Here is a 17,404-nt window from a genome sequence, read left to right on the forward strand (position 1 = left end):
TCCAGTCAATATCTGGGAAATTAAAATCCCCCATTATAAGACTCTCTGATTTACTGGCCCACTCTATTTCTCCGAACAGTTTCTTATTATACTCATCAGAGTCATTAGGCCTATAGCACACTCCTACTCTCAATTTTGATCTCCCAATGCTTATGTCACACCAAACTGACTCGACACTGCACTGTCCAGCGATGTCGACTGGCTTCACTTCCTTGGATTTTATGTGTTTTTTAACTAATAGCATAACCCCTCCTCCCTTCCTATCCTGTCTATCCTTTCTGTAGACATTGTACTCCCCAAATTCCAGTTCTGCATTTCTTATATCTGTGTGACACCACGTCTCTGAAATCCCCACAATATCTGCCTTTGATGTTTTGAGCAATACCTTTTGTATTTGTATTTTGTTACTATAATTATAGGTAAAACTTTAGAACAGGGTCCCCCTTCCAAAATGGCAGCGAGGAGAAGAGGGGGGGAAGCAGCATTTGACGGGTCGTGACTCCGCTCACTCACTGCGTTTCCCCTCGTCTCCTCGAAGGCAGATGTCACACGACATAGCAATGCATTGGAGCTGAAAATGAAACGGCAATTTTTCCCAATGAAGTAAGACAAATGCATATTATTCGGGAAGACAAAATGTCACGTGACATCGCGATATGTCAGAGCTGAAATTAAGTAAAATGCGGAAATAGAATTAAGAATAGAATAAAAGTTATTTTGAAGTGGACATCTACACATGCGTTTAGAATTAGGTTGATCTTGGAAAATGGGAAAAGAACTTTTTTTTTTTTTAAATCTTGGGGGCTGTCACCCCCCCAAAAACTTCACTTCACTAGATGATGGCATGTAAGTTAACAATGAAATTGCTCTTTGTTAATGGCAATTTTTGATCATTAACAAAGAGCAATGGCTAAAAATACCAACAAAAAGAACCATCTGCATTAAAGATGATATTGCTGTTTGTTGAAGGCAATTTCTGGCCATTAACAAAGAGCAAGAGCTAAAAACAAAACAACAAAAAGTAACATCACACGATCGGTGTGAATCCATCATTCACTGTCCTCGCCTGGTGGCTTGTAGATTTTGGCAACAGCTTTGAGAAAGGATCGCATCAAGTTGCAACTGCCGGAATGTTTTTGTCTCCACATATATTCTGCAAGGTATGAGTCAAACTGATCACCGACAGTTCTAGATGACAGCTGCTGTTTAATAGCACTCCACGTACCATCAAAACTGTTGGTTAGCACCAGTTTCCAGATCACTGAAATGCATCGAGTGGTTCACATCTAGATGCTGAAAATCTTCTTCTCCTAGGCAATTATAAGACTTCCAGCAATCGGAAGCAATAGTTGTTCCTGGCAAAATGGAAGTATTAATAATGTCTAGGAGAACGTCTTTACTCCTATTTTCGATGACCCAGAAAAAACGCCTTGTTGTGATATGTTCCACCCCACCAAACACCCATTTCCCATTCACTCTTTTACCTCCGTTATACTTCCTCTTACCGAACTTGCTCTCATCGCACCCACACCACCTATCATGCAACTTTCTCTCACACAAACTGCCACACACACACACACACCTCATGACAAAAACTCCTCCAGTCACTCACAGTCACGGAACTCACACCCAACTCATCCATCACATATTCACAGGGCACCTTTCCAAACCAGAAATGGGTGAGAGGCAACTCAATTATGCTTAACTTATTCTCCGAGAACCAAGACCCCTTCCTCACGGATCTTTTAACGTGATGATCATTAACCCCTTTCTTTTGACACACCTATTGAAATCCATCCATACGATTCCTGCGTTCGGCCAAACTCATCATACATCCACACTGAAAACACTTATACTCAAATGCAATTAATTTCTCATTCATACACCAATCAATCACAGCCTTACATCCATCCTTTTGTAAACCATACAACAATTGCAAAGTCACTCGCTCCATTGGGGTGGAAGAGGTTATTGTTGTTGTTATTTTGGTTTTTCAGGGAATGACCACCGGGATATGCGGTGGTCATTCCTGACCTTTCCGCATCCTCCGTATTTAGTGGTGACGGGCTCGAACCCCGGTCTAATCAAGAAGCATATGCTACGCACTGCTGCTCCTTCCCACCTGGCTACGGAGGCACCTAGGGGTGGAAGAGGAAAGAAATCTATAAATAAAAAGGCAGAGAAAAAATAACTCACAGCAGCGACAGCACAAAGCAATCCTCAAAAACAAAACTTGGGGCAAACCACATGGTGAGCTCTGCACAGTACAATAAGCAATGCTGCTTACCATTCTCGATAAGCGGCATCGACAAACTGCAGAAGTTACCTGACAAACTATAGATAACTTTCTGGACCGTTGCCGCTGGATATAAACTAAACAACAATTGCAAAGTCACTTGCTCCACTGGGGTGGAAGAAGAAACAAATCTATAAATAAAAAGGCAGAGAAAAAATAACTCACAGCAGTGACAGCATGAAGCAATCCTCAAAAACTTGGTAAAATCAGAGAGAGCACTAGGTGAACAAGAGAAGCATGTGGTGACCGGCATGGATGAAAGTGCAAAAAAAAGTGAATGGCAAGTTCAAAAATGGAAATGAAGGAAATTACGCATTAGCATTAGTAGAGGCATATGATGCAAGAAAGCAAGCTTATGCAGCATCAGCCAAAAATAAATAAATAAATAAAAAATAACCACTTCCACTTTACCCCTCTGTTCGTTCGAAATACCTGTCCAGCTGAGCCTTAAACTTATTTAGGCTATCAACTTCCTTGACAAGGGATGGAAGTCTATTCCACCAACCAACCACCCACTGGCTAAAGGCAAATTTCCACACATCTATCCTACATCTGTCTTTCCTTAATTTGAATTTATGCCCTCTCAGGTGATTACTCTGAGCAAGAGGAAGAATCCCATCAGCATTGAGCATGCTCAAACCATTCAAGGCTTTATACACCTCTATCAGATCACCTCGCCAGTGCCTAGTCTCCAGACACTGTAATTTGCAAAACTTAAGCCTTTCGTCGTAAGAGCAACCCTTTGTTCCATTCACTAATCTTGCTGTCCTTCTCTGTACTCGTTCCAGCAGCTCTATATCCTTCTTGAAATGAGGCCTCCAGACCTGTATACAGTACTCAAGGTGTGGCCTGACCATTGCCTTATACAAGGGAATGATCACCTTATACCTGCAAGAAAATTTCCTGTATATCATTAACAAGACACCATGAACTACTCTTGCAGCCCGTCTGCACTGCTCAGAAAAATTCATATCTGCCTGCACAATTACCCCTAGGTCCTTTTCATTCTCTACCACTGTCAGTGAAGTACCACAGAGTTGATACGTTGCTCTGGGGTTGCTGTTTCCCATATGTAGTACTTTACATTTGTCAATGTTAAACTTCATTTGCCACCTTCTCAGCCCATCTGCTCAACCTTTCCAGATCCTGTTGCAGCAGCATAGCATCAGTAGTGTCCTTAACAACCCTGCCAACCTTTGTATCGTCTGCAAACTTGGACATTAAGCTTGATACACCATCATCAATATTATTTATAAATACAGCAAACGATAATGGACCCAACACTGAACCCTGAGGGACTCCACTAATAACATTAGTCCACAATGAGCAGTGTCCATTGATTACCACTCTCTGTTTTCTCCCCCTCAACCACCCCTTTATCCATAGCAGCAATTTGCCTCCAATGCCACACTGCTCCAATTTGTGCAGCAGTCTTCCATATGCAACAGTATCAAAAGCCTTTCTAAGATCCAAGTATATAATATCAAAGTTATTCGCTGCATCCAGTTCTTTTGTGACTGCATCATAGTATCCAATCAAATTGGTCAGGCAAGACTTCCCCTTCACAAAACCATGCTATGTCCGAGCTATAACTGAAGTCTTGTCTAGATGATCCTGCAGTGCTTCTTTAACTAGCGCCTCCATTAATTTTCCTGGAACAGAAGTTAAACTCACAGGTATGTAATTACTTGTGTCAGCCTTTGATCCTCCTTTGTGAATTGGGGTCACATTTGCACATCTCCAGTGTATGATTACCTCCCCTGAGTCCAAGTATGCTCTCATAATTATGGCTAAGGGTTTGCTTACTTCCTTTGCTGCCTCCATTAATATAACTGGATAGATCCTATCCACCCCAGGTGCCTTTCTTGTGTTTATCTTCGACAATGCCTCCTCCACTTTACTCTCAGTGATTACAAGATTATCTAGCTCACTGCCAGAGGTTAGTTGACCTCTGGCATTCCCCTCGCTGAATAACTTCTCATGTGTGAATGTCGATACAAAATATTCATTTAGTTTGTTAACTACCTGAACAGGATCATCAACAGTTGAACCATCAATATCAAGTGGACCAATCTGATTCATCCCTTTCCTTCTAGAGTTTACATTAGTAAAGAACTCTTTGCTGTTTTTCTTTGCATCCCTTGCCAAAGATTTCTCGTAATCTGCCTTCGCCTGCCTAACCTCCTTTGTAACTTGGTTTCAGATCAACGTATATCTATCATAGGCTTTTGTGTCACGTGTTAATTTATATGTATCCCATGTGTCTGCCATATGTCTCATTAGTTCATGTGACATCCATTTAGGCCTAAACCTTGAACAATATTTCTTAGTTGGTATGTAAGGCTAGTAGCTTCCAAGATAAGTTCTTTGAATGATTCCCATTTTGAATTTGCTGTTGGTAACATCATCAGTTGGTCCCACTGTATAGAATTTAAGTACTGTCTCAGACCATCATAGCTGCCTTTACGAAAGCAATAACTCCTCCCTTTACCCCTGATGGTAGTTACTTCTTCGAACAGATCCTACTTCAGCACACTGTGATCACTGTAACCTAGTGGATAACTAGTGGATAACTGTAACCTAGTGGTTCCTTTATCTGCAGATTCTTAATGCATGAAGAATCACTACTGATAATCAAATCAAGAGTATTATTCCCTCTAGCCTCCCAAGCATGCTGATGCAGAAAAGAATCATCCAATAGATCCACAAAAGCCTTGCTAGTGTGTGAGTGACCAACCCACAAATTCTAGTCAATATCTGCAAATTAAAATCCTCCATTATAAGACACTCTGATTTACTGGCCCACTATTTCCCTGTACAGTTTCTTATTATACTCATCAGAGTCATTAGGCCTATAGCACACTCCTACTCTAAATTTTGATCTCCCAATGCTTAAGTTACGCCAAACTGACTCGACACTGCACTGTCCAGCGATGTCGACTGGCTTCACTTCCTTGGATTTTATGTGTTTCTTAACTAATAGCATAACCCCTCCTCCCTTCCTATCCTTTTTGTAGAAGTTGTACTCCCCAAATTCCAGTTCTGCATTCCTTATATATGTGTGACACCATGTCTCATATCCCAACAATATCTGCCTTTGATGCTTTGAGCAATACCTCAAATTCATCAAATTTATTTACCAAACTCCTAGCATTGGTGTACACGCAAGTATATACTCACCTATTCCTATTCTTAGCTACCCTAACACAACCCATGTGTTTACTTGTACCGCAATGACTCCCAGCAGTCTCTGAAATATCCTGCATCTTGTTTTCCAGGCTTCTGCTCATTCCAATTGAAGCAGTGTAAGAATCACTTTCACCTCTGCCGGTGGCAACTGTCAATCTATTAGTCCTTGTATCCCCCCCCCAAGCTAGCAGTTTTACGACCCACCTAACACTGCCTCGATAGCATCAGCAAATATTCTTGCACCCTTTCTATTTAAGTTTATCTTATCCCTGTAGTGGCAGTCTCTCCTGTTAACAAGTACAGACTAGGCTGAAAATAGAATTCTACCCCTTGAGCCTTGCACAATCTTTCCAGGGTTGAATTGATCGACAAGGCTCTCATCATATACTCCCTCCTATCGTGTCTGGGCAGAATTGCAGACATTTTCAAATTCAACCCTAATTCACGGCTTTTTTTCAACAGTGACATGTTGAAAAAAAATTACTTGAATTACTTGTCTTGTCTTGTTAAGTAATTCTGCCAGTCTCCTACTCTTAATATTATTAGTGCCAACGTGTACAACTATATCACCTTTTGTGCCCTTAAAAGATGATATCTGCTCTACAACGTCATCAACCTTTGCCCCTGGCAGACATACCCTGGTCCTGTTCCGCCTATCCTTTTTACAAAGCATGTTCCCCGTTTCCCTGACAATAGAGTCACCAACAACTACTAGTTCCTGTGGGACCAGCGAATTCTGCCTTGGGGATTGCCGCTGTGTTGTACGATGACCAAGTGCAAGCTCTGGCCAGCTGAGTGCTTGATGGGCACCTCAATTTAGATCCTTCGAGGGCATCCACCCTGTCCTTCAAGCTCTCATATAGGCCCATAACAACGCTGAGTTGTCGCCTGATTTCGTTACTAAGTAGCCAATCAGATTACTCAGGAGAGATGGGAAGAGTAGCACTAACCACCACATGGCCTTCCAAACAACTGAAAGGAAGTAAACAAAAATTCATTAGCTATCGATAGACCGAATTATTTCGGATCGTTGCAGCGGCTAGCAACCGACTTTGTCCTGCGAGTTTTTTTTTATTTTTTTTTATTTTTTTAATTTTAATCATTCATTTTTGGGTTACACTAACTTTTTTTTTTTTTTTTTTGTCCTCACCTTTTCCCATTATTATATGGGGTCAGCGTTTTTATTGTTTTGGCATGCAATTTTACAGCCGGATGCCCTTCCTGACGCCAACCCTCACCCTTTATTCGGGCTGAGGATATGCTGTGGTCATTCCCTGACTTTCCGCATCCTCCGTATTTGGTGGTCACAGGTCGAACCCCGGACTAATTAAGAAGCGTGTGTTATGCACTACTGCTCCTGCCCACCTGGCTTCGGAGGTGCACACTAACTCATTTAATATTCAGGATTAATCATTGTTTGCACACTGACCACCATATGATCTTCCACTATCATTGTAGTGGCAAATTATACAGTAATATTGTGGATTTAATGCAAAATTATCCGTAGTTCTTCAGGAATAAGTTTTTCTTCCTGATAGTCAGCTAATACTCAGCATTCGGTGGCAACAGTCCGGAAAGTTACCCATAGTTTGTCAATCCCGCTTACCGAGAATGGTAAGCAGCATCGCTTGTTGTACTGTGTTGAGCTCGCCACATGATTTGTCACATGATACTACTTCAACTCTCCAAGGGCAGCCAGAGAGAACTGGGGGAAGAAGTTAGTAGGCAGAGTCTTCATCCATCAATCGCTGCATTCATTCTAAGTGACAGTCTTGAAGGGGGGCACTATTCTAAAGATTGGCCTAATTGTATTTTTGCAATTTTATCTTGAATTCGAATTTCATTTTTCTTATTAATAAAATTAATTATACTTAAAAGTATATATAAATATTACAATAAATAACATAAAACTGTTTATGACAAATTTTTCATTATACACCACACATTAATAATCCTAAAAATCATGGAGAGCTAAAAAAAAAAAAAAAAAAATTTGCCCAAAGTGTACCTCACAGACATTTTATTTGGCCCACTATTTATAACGGTTGCCCACCCCTGCCTTATACAATACAATAATAACTTCCCTGTTCCTGATTGCAAAGTTCCTATATATCAACAGAACACAATGGGCAGTACTAGCTACCGGTCTACATTGCTCAGTGAACTTCATATCAGATTGTACAATTACCTCTAGTTTCTTTTGTTCTCCACCATCTTGAGTATAGTACCAATTAACTGGTACATTATTCTAGGATTAATGCTGCCAACATTCTGATGGGCGCTTATGACAGTTTGAAGAGTTGGTCAGATGCCCTCAAAGGTATTAAAGTGAGGGGACCCATCAAGCTCTCAGCAGCCTAACTGGATGCCAGAGCTCACCCTTGTACATCAGGCAACACAGCAGCAATCTCCAAGGCAGAATGCACTGGTCCCAGAGGAGATAGCTATTGTTAGGGAGACAGGTAATATACTGTGTAAAAAGAATAAGTGGAATAGGACCAGGTATGTATGCCAGAAGCAAAAGTTGATGATGTGGTAAAGCAAATATCATCTTTTTAAGGGCACAAAAGATGATACTGTTGTATACATTGGTAGATCTATAGATTTACTTAACAAGTACAGGTCAATGTTGAAAAAAAAAAAAAGGGTTGTCAGTTTGGGTTAAATGTGAAAGTGTCTGCAATTCAACCAGACACGATAAGAGGGAGTACATGATGAGAGCCTTGTCAATCAATTTGGCCCTGGAGAGATTGTGCAAGGATAAAGGTGCAGAATTTTTCACGGTGTGGTCTGTGCTTGTTAACAGGAGAGACTGCTTCTACAGGGATGGAATACACTTAAATAAAAGAGGTGCAAGAGTGTTTGCTGATGCTGTCGGGGCAGTGATAATTGTGTCAGAAAACTGCTAGCTTGGAGGATTCGGCTCCTCCGTAGCCAGGTGGGCAGGAGCGGCAGTGCGTAGCACACGCTTCTTGATTAGACCGGGGTTCGAGCCAGTGACCACCAAATACGGAGGATGCGGAAAGGTCAGGGAATGACCACCGCATATCTCCGGAGCAATATGGCCTTAGTTGCTAATGCTCCTAAAAACCAAATAACAACAACAACAGCTTGGGGGATTCACAGACAAAAGGTTAACATTAGCAGCGGACAGAGGTGAAAGTGATTCTTGCACTTCTTCTATTGGAAGGAGTAGCAGCCTAGAGAGCAAGTTGCTGGGGATTTCAAGAACTGCTGGGAGTCATCATGGAACAAGTAAATACATGGGCTGTGTTATGGTAACTAAAAATAAGAATAGGTGCATGTATACTTGCGTGTACACCAATGCTAGGTGTATAGTAAATAAATTTGATGAACTTGAAGTGCTAGTCAAGACATCAAAGGTGGATATTGTTGAGATATCAGAGATGTGGTGTCACACTATATAAGGAATGCAGAATTAGAATTTGGGGGGTACAATGTGTACAGAAAGAACAGACAGGATAGGAAGGGAGTAGGGATTATGCTGTTAATTAAGAAACACAAAATCTGAGGAAGTGCATCCAGTTACCATATATGGACAGCGTTGAGTCAATTTGGTGAATCATAATCATGGGAAAGCAAAAATGAGAGAAGGAGTGTCATAGGCCTAATGACTCTAATGAGTACAACAAACAATTGTACACAGAAATAGTGGAGCAGTAAATCAAGTTTGTATTATAATGGGGATTTTAACTTCTCAAATACTGACTGGTACTTGTGGGTTGGTCACTCACACACTAGCAAGACTTTTGTGGATTTATTGGATGACTGTTTTCTGCAGCAGCATGTTCAAGAGGCAACCAGAGAGTGTAATACTCTTTATCTGGTTATCAGCAGTGATTATTCATGCATTAAGAATTTACAGATAAAGGAACCACTGTGTCACTGTGATCACAGTGTACTAATGTGGGATTTATTTAAAGATTTAATTACCATCAGTGGTAAAGGGAAGGGTTTTTGATTCCATAAAGGCGACTACAGTGGTCTCAGCCAGGTTTTAAATTCTATACAGTGGGATCAACTGATGATGGTACCAACAGCAAATTCTAAATGGGAAGCATTCAAGGAATTAATTGTGGAAGCTATTAGGGTTTTCATACCAATTAAGAAATACTGAAGGCGCCTCCATAGCCAGGTGGGCAGGAGCAGCAGTGCGCAGCACACGCTTCTTGATTAGATCAGGGTTCGAGCCCATCATCACCAAATACGGAGGATGTGGAAAGGTCAGGGAATGACCACTGCATATTCACGGAGCAATATGGCCTTAGTTGCTAATGCCCCTAAAAACCAAATAACAAACAAACCACTCTAAAATAGTAGTAGTAGTAGTAGTGGCACATGATGCAAGAAAGCAAGTGTAGGAGCTTATGCAGCATCAGCCAAAAAAAAAAAAAATCACACCATTCCCTCCAAATGCCTGTCCAGTTCCTCCTTAAATTTATTTAACCTATCAACTTCCACAACGACAGATGGAAGTTTGTTCCAGCAATTAACCACCCGCTGGCTAAAGGCAAATTTCCGCACATCTATTCTACATCTGTCCTTTCTTAATTTGAACTTATGTCCCCGTAGGTTGGTAATCTGAACAAGTGGAAGGATCCCATCAGAATTCAGCGTGCTCAACCCATTCAAGGCCTTATAGACCTCAATCAGATAACCGCGCAGATGCCTAGTCTCCAGCCACTGCAATTTGCAGAACTTAAGCCTCTCTTGGTAAGAGAATCCCTTCATTCCCCTCACCAATCGTGTTGCTCTTCTCTGTACACGCTCAAGCAAATCTACATCCTTCCTAAAATGAGGCCTCCAGACCTGTACGCAGTACTCAAGGCGTGGCCTGACCATTGCCTTATACAGAGGGACAATCACCTCCTTTTCCCTGCTAGCAAAATTCCTATATATCATTGACAAAACCCCATGACCCGCCCTAGCAGCCTGTCTGCACTGCTCAGAAAACTTCATATCTGACTGCACAATTACTCCCAGGTCTTTTTCATTTTCTACCACCTTAAGTGTAGTACCACACAGTTGGTACGTTTCTCTGGGGTTACTTCTACCCATATGCAGTACTTTGCATTTGTCAAGGTTGAACTTCAGTTGCCACTTCTTAGCCCATCTGCCCAAATTATCTAGATCCTGTTGCAGTAGCACACTGCCATTACTGTCATTAACAACCCTGCCAACCTTTGTGTCATCTGCAAACTTCGACATTAAGCCTGATATACCTTCATCAATATCATTGATAAATACACAAAACAACAGTGGACCCAACACCGAACCCTGTGGGACTCCACTAATAACATTAGTCCACGAAGAGCAGCACCCATTGATTACCACCCTCTGTCTTCTCCCACTTAACCATCCTTTTATCCATTGTAGCAACTTACCCTTAATACCATTCTGCTCCAATTTGTACAGTAGTCTTCCATGCGCAACAGTGTCAAAAGCTTTCCTGAAATCCAAGTATATGATATCAAAATTATTTTTTGCATCCAGTTCCTTTGTGACCACATCATAATAACCAATCAAATTTGTCAGACAAGACTTTCCCTTAACAAACCCATGCTGTGTTTGAATTATTGCTGCAGTCTTGTCTAGATGATCCTGCAATGCATCTTTAACCAGCGACTCCATTATTTTACCCGGAACAGAAGTTAAACTAACTGGTCTGTAATTACTCGTGTCACCCTTCGATCCACCTTTGTGAATTGGGGACACATTTGCACATCTCCAGTCCGTGGGAACCTCCCCTGAGTCCAAGGATGCTCTCATAATTATGGCTAAGGGTTTGCTTAGTTGCTTTGCTGCCTCCTTTAAAATAACTGGATAGATCCCATCCACCCCAGGTGCCTTTCTTATGTTTAACTTCAACAATTTCTCCTCCACTTTGCTCTCAGTTATTACAAAATCATTAAGCACACTGCTACAATTTGATAACCTTCTTCCATTTTCAAATTGTAATAATTCCTCACGTGTGAATGTAGATGCAAAATACTCATTCAGTTTGTTTGCTATCTGAGCAGGATCATCAACAGTCGAACCATCGATGTCAAGTGGACCAATCATATTCATCCCCTTCCTTTTAGAGTTTATATAAGTAAAGAAATTCTTAGTTTGCCAAAGATTTCTCGTAATCCGCCTTCGCCTGCCGAACCTCCTTTGTGACCTGATTACAGACTAGCTTATATCTGCCACAGGCTTCTGCGTCACCTGATAATTTATATGCATCCCATGCATTTTTCTTCTCTGTCACGAGTCTCATTAGTTCATTTGATAACCATTTAGGCCTAAACCTTGAACGATATTTCTTAATCGGTATATAAAGTCTAGTAGCTTCCACGATTAATTCTTTGAATGCTTCCCACTTAGAATTTACTGTTTGTAACATCGTCAGTTGATCCCACTGTACAGAATTTAAAAACTGTCTGAGACCACTGTACTCCCCTTTACGGAAGCAAAAACCCTTTCCTTTACCCCTGACGGTAGTTACCTCTTTGAGTAAATCCCACTTCAGCACACTGTGATCACTGCCACCTAGTGGTTCCTTTATCTGCAAATTCTTAATACACGAATGATCACTGCTGATAACCAGATCAAGAGTGTTACTTTCTTTGGTTGCCTCTCGAACATGCTGCTGCAGAAAACAATCATCCAATAAATCCACAAAAGTCTGACTAGTGTGTGAGTGACCAACCCACAAGTTCCAGTCAATATCTGGGAAGTTAAAATCCCCCATTATAAGACATTCTGATTTACTGGACCACTCTATTTCTCTGTACAACTGTTCATTGTACTCATTCAAGTCATTAGGCCTATAACACACTCCTACTCTTATTTTTCCTTTCGCAGTGCTTATCTCACACCAAACTGACTCAACAGAGCACTGTTCATCTATATTAACTGGGTGCACTTCCTTTGATTACTTTGTATTATTCAAGCTTCAAATGTCCAGCCAAAAAGCTGTTCTTAATTTGCGTCCTTGGTAACATTTAGCTCTTGTTTTAACAATGAGTGCCATCTTTTATCAGCAAAATATACTAATCAAACATAAAATAAAATTTAAGTTTAACTATTAATGTGATTAAATATTCATGACAGAAATAAGTTTGTTTTTTTTTTCATGAAAACCTAAAACATGAAGCTATCAGAAGTTATCATTACTTAACACTGTGCACCAGTAGGTTGGGAAGACAAAAGATACACATTTTGACATTAAAATCGAATTTCTGTATATTGTAATTTTCAGGAAATGTATGTGAAAGAAAATTGTTCCAAAAAACAGAAGTAGAAAGGATAAATGAGGAAGAGGAAAAGGTTCTGTGGATTTGCAGTTGGGCAATAAATGGATGTTGACTGGATGTGCCATAGGTTCAAACAGATTTGGAAGGGCATGGAGGAATTACTGATGCCAATTTAGAAGAACAATGCCCATGGAAGTATCTATATAAAAGGCATGCAGCAGAAACAGACATCTAAGTGCCAGAAGGTGAAGAGACTTTGCACTATTTGAGTTTCAAACGTCCAGCTACCAAGCTGAGTCGTTAATTAACCTGACAGCCCTCTTCTGAAGAATCTAGAAGCCTGAGACAGGTTGGACCCCCGACCTCAAATGTGGGAACAATATTCTACGGTAGCACAGATTTGAGATTTTTACAGAGTGGGTAGTTGTTTAGAAGAAAGTAATACCAAGAGCAAAAGAGAAAACCCAGTTTTTTTTTATGAAGATAAAGTAATATTTATAATGTGCTTATGCCAAGAGAAAGAGAAATTAGAAGTCGGGATAAGGCCTAACAGAGATATGTGATCTTGTCTAGAAATCTGGGTGTCATTGAAGATAAGCATAAGAGCAGTAGACTCTTTTTAGCAAGATAAAGACAGGACTGATTTCAGAGGGATTAAAGTTAACTACATTTTATTTGCCCCACTGAAGAATTACCTGGGGATCTGCATTTAAGAACTTGGTGAAGGATAGTCAAGAAGTTAAGGCTGTTTGTGCAGAACAAGGATTTGAAAATTGGAAGATGGAATGTAGCATGCATTCATCAGTAAAACTGGATAGGATTTCCAGTCAGTGGTAAGTCATTCATATACAAGAGGAAAAGAGTTGGAGAAAGAACTGAACCTTGGCAAACATTTGCATTAGTGAAGAAGCTAGAAGACAGGAAGCTATCTACCATCACTTACACTGAGAGGTCTGAGAGAAAAACTGGTTACTTCAATTGCAAAAAACAGTTGGCAATCCATAATATGGGAGTTTGTTTAGAAGATCTTTATGCAAAATAAGATCAAAGGCCTTAGAAATGTCAAAAACAAATGTTTGAGTTCCACTAAACTTTTCCACCGAATCTATCAAAAGTTGAATAACACAATCCAACACATAACCAGTAAATCAGAACTGATAGAATCCATATTCAGAATCATTTATTAGATGGAAGTTTTCAATACAGTCTGAGAGTTGACAGAAAGAGCAGAGGTAAGTGCAATGGTATGCTAACTAGACAGGACAAAGTTGTCATTGATTTTAGGGACTGGCTAGATATGAGCAAAATTGTTCATTCTTCTTCTAGCATCCTACTGTCAGAAGACTAGAGGAGGCATTAAACGGAGTGTACTAGATCAGGTAGGAGGTGGTTTTACTAAGATCAGAAGAAAAGTAAGATGCTAGTAAGTTGGCTTTGTCTTTAGTTGAGGATTCAATAGAACCATCATGTTGCAACAGAAGGGGGGAGTACAGATGTACAGAAGTTGTGACCAATAGCTTTGACAAGACACCATATTGCTCAACTAAAATTTGAACAAGAAGCAAGTTTTCTATTCTTAGCCTGTTCAAAATCAAGTTTGAATTGATTAATAACCATTTTACAATTTTTGAGAGCTTTAGTGTAGGCAAAAAATGAAGCTGGAGATTCAGATGAAAGCCAATTGTGATAAGCAACATTTCTATCTTGAACGGCCTTAGTGCATCTGTTGGAAAACCAAACTTTAGATAAAGGCTTTAAGACGAAATGTGGAGTAAAGGATTTCATCACTACAAAATAATTTCACTAACATTATCTGAGCAAACATTGGGATCAGAAGATTTAAAACAATAATCCAACTAAGGAAAAGAGGAATAGAAATCTTGAAGATCATCCCATTTTACATTCTTGTAATGCCAAACAACATGAGGCTGAATATGACCACAAGAGAGAGACTCATCTGGAGAAGAGACCATCACTAAGTTGTGATCTGAGCTACCTAGAGCACTACTAACACTCAATATATTTTGAAGGGGTGTTTGTGAAAAAAAGAAAGTGTTGGGTGTATGGTTAAGACTGTCTGGTAAGTAAATGAACAAACTGAGTGAAGTCATATATAACTGCAAAAGCCTCAGCATCTCACAAGCTGGGTTTTTTGTTTGTTGTTGTTTATTTGGTTTTTAGGAGCATTAGCAACTAAGGCCATATTGAAGATCATCCCATTTTACATTCTTGTAATGCCAAACAACATGAGGCTGAATATGACCACAAGAGAGAGACTCATCTGGAGAAGAGACCATCACTAAGTTGTGATCTGAGCTACCTAGAGCACTACTAACACTCAATATATTTTGAAGGGGTGTTTGTGAAAAAAAGAAAGTGTTGGGTGTATGGTTAAGACTGTCTGGTAAGTAAATGAACAAACTGAGTGAAGTCATATATAACTGCAAAAGCCTCAGCATCTCACCAGCTGGGTTTTTTGTTTGTTGTTGTTTATTTGGTTTTTAGGAGCATTAGCAACTAAGGCCATATTGCTCCGGGATATGCGGTGGTCATACCTTGACCTTTCCGCATCCTCTGTATTTGGTGGTGACAGGCTCGAACCCCGGTCTAATAAAGAAGCTTGTGCTAAGCTGGGTTTGTGCTACATCAGGAAAAGATATGAATTAACATATACTGAGTCGAATTCAGCAGATCTGTCCTGGTCATCATCGCCCGATTCCAACAGATGATGAGTATTAAAGCAGGTTATGGTACAGCGTTTTCTTAATCTATAATGGGCATTGGCTTGTCTTCACAAAAGAATTAAACTAGAAGTCAAGCATACATTTTGCAAATAATTTACGTCAAACTGATAAAGTTATTCTTCAGTTCTCCAATTATAAATACTAGCTACAAAAATTTCAACTCTTATCCGAAATAATTAAAAATAAAATAAAAGTTAGTGTAAAACTGTTACTTGAACGCTTTATTTCACATTGCTTTTCAATTAAAGATTTCACCTCTAACAGCAATTACTGTATTTAAAAATAACTAAATGCACATGGCATTATAAGTTAGGAGTAAGAGTTTAATATCTATATAATATCGGTGTAGATACACCATAGATAACTCTTAAAAACTACGATGGTTGCGTGGGAGGCATCATTTGCTCTGTATCTCATATTGTGCATCCAGTAGCGTAGCTACCCTTTTTCGGGTCCGGAGGCAAGGAACATGTTCGAGCCCCTTACTTAGGTAAGGGGCCCGAACCAGGAGGCAACTGCCTTGCCTACCTACATGGTAGCTACGTCACTGTGTGCATCTCATATTGTGCTGAAAAAAGAGCACAATATGAGATACAGATCAAATGATACCTCCCACACTACCATCGTAGTTATCTATGGTGTATTATACCGATATTATATAAATATTAAACAACAATTACTGTATAAAACTTACTTGTGTTTTGGTTGTAAGCTGAATTACTGCTTTACGAAAATTCAGTTTTGTATCGGTATTTCCCATTAGTAATGTATAACTCAAAATTCTCCAGATGTTATATCAATGACATGCTCAAAGACATCCACTACTAAACATAAACCAACCACAGGCTTTAAAGAGCAAATTTCCAGTGTTTAATTAACGAGAAAATATTCATTTTAGGTGCAATAAATATATGTCACTACACAATAACTGCAATTTTCAAGAACATACGCAGTCAAAATTTGTTTCTTTACACTAGCTTATTTTAGAATCACTTGAACACCAACATAATAATATAAGATAAACGCAAAACAGTTACTGAAGACACTGTTTGACACAGCGAAATGTTGACAACGACAACCAAGATTTTCAGTAGATTTCGGGCAAAAGCTATCTGTTAGAGGAATCAAATTTCGGTAGATTACGCTACTTCTCGAACTCCAAATAACTCATAACCTTCCCGATATAACATGAAGACTAACGTGCGGATAGTGCACAAAAATGAATTTGTTTAACAAAAGAGCCAGGGGCGTATTCGGGGGGAAGAGGGAATATTCCACCTTAAACAAAAATTCGAAATTAAAGAAAAAACTCTGTATGTTTGGAAATAATATATTTTGTTATTTTTGCGATTAATGCATATTGTATACACTAGTCCGCAAAACTTAAGGACCAACACTATTTCTAAAGGTTACAACCACCACAAAATTTTTACTTCAGGTACTCTTGACTGATGAGAGTAGATTCAGTCTCAACAACGATTCTGGACATCAGCTAATCTGGCGAGATGCTGGCACACGGTATCACCCCGCAAACATCACTGAAAGGGATAGATATGGCGGACGAGGTATTCTCGTCTGGGGAGTCGTTATCTTGGATGGACGCACATAACTCCAGATACTGAAAAGCGGTGCTGTAACCGGTGCACGCTCCTGTACTCAGGCAATCCTTCCTCATGTGCGTCTGTTCCGAGGTACCATTGGCCCCGAAAACCCGAGTTCGTGTTTATGGATGTTAACGCCACACCCCATCGCAATTCGTCTGTTGATATGATTTTGGAAAGTCAGGACATTGTTCGTATGGATTGACCTGCCCGTTCAACCGATCTAAATCCCATCTAACTTATGTGCGACGCTCTGAGGAGATGCCTAGGGGCACGTCCACACCCACCAAAAAATGTTCACCAGCTGAAGATGGC

At 40.0% G+C, this 17,404-nt stretch overlaps 1 protein-coding gene across 1 annotated transcript in view; it reads right to left on the reverse strand.

Annotated features, from left to right (window-relative positions):
- Positions 1-16,424, reverse strand: part of LOC150076370 (protein HID1) — a 318,232-nt gene extending 301,808 nt beyond the window's left edge. The window contains exon 1 of the mRNA XM_090387033.1: positions 16,183-16,424. Coding sequence (XP_090243159.1) covers positions 16,183-16,248 — 66 coding nt within the window. The 5' untranslated portion in view covers positions 16,249-16,424. The remainder of the gene's footprint in view (positions 1-16,182) is intronic.
- Between the last annotated feature and the right edge of the window lie 980 nt (positions 16,425-17,404).

Source organism: Mastigoproctus giganteus, chromosome 13, assembly GCF_048544385.1.
Source record: "Mastigoproctus giganteus isolate SK-2022 chromosome 13, ASM4854438v1, whole genome shotgun sequence".
Classification (NCBI taxonomy): domain Eukaryota; kingdom Metazoa; phylum Arthropoda; class Arachnida; order Uropygi; family Thelyphonidae; genus Mastigoproctus; species Mastigoproctus giganteus.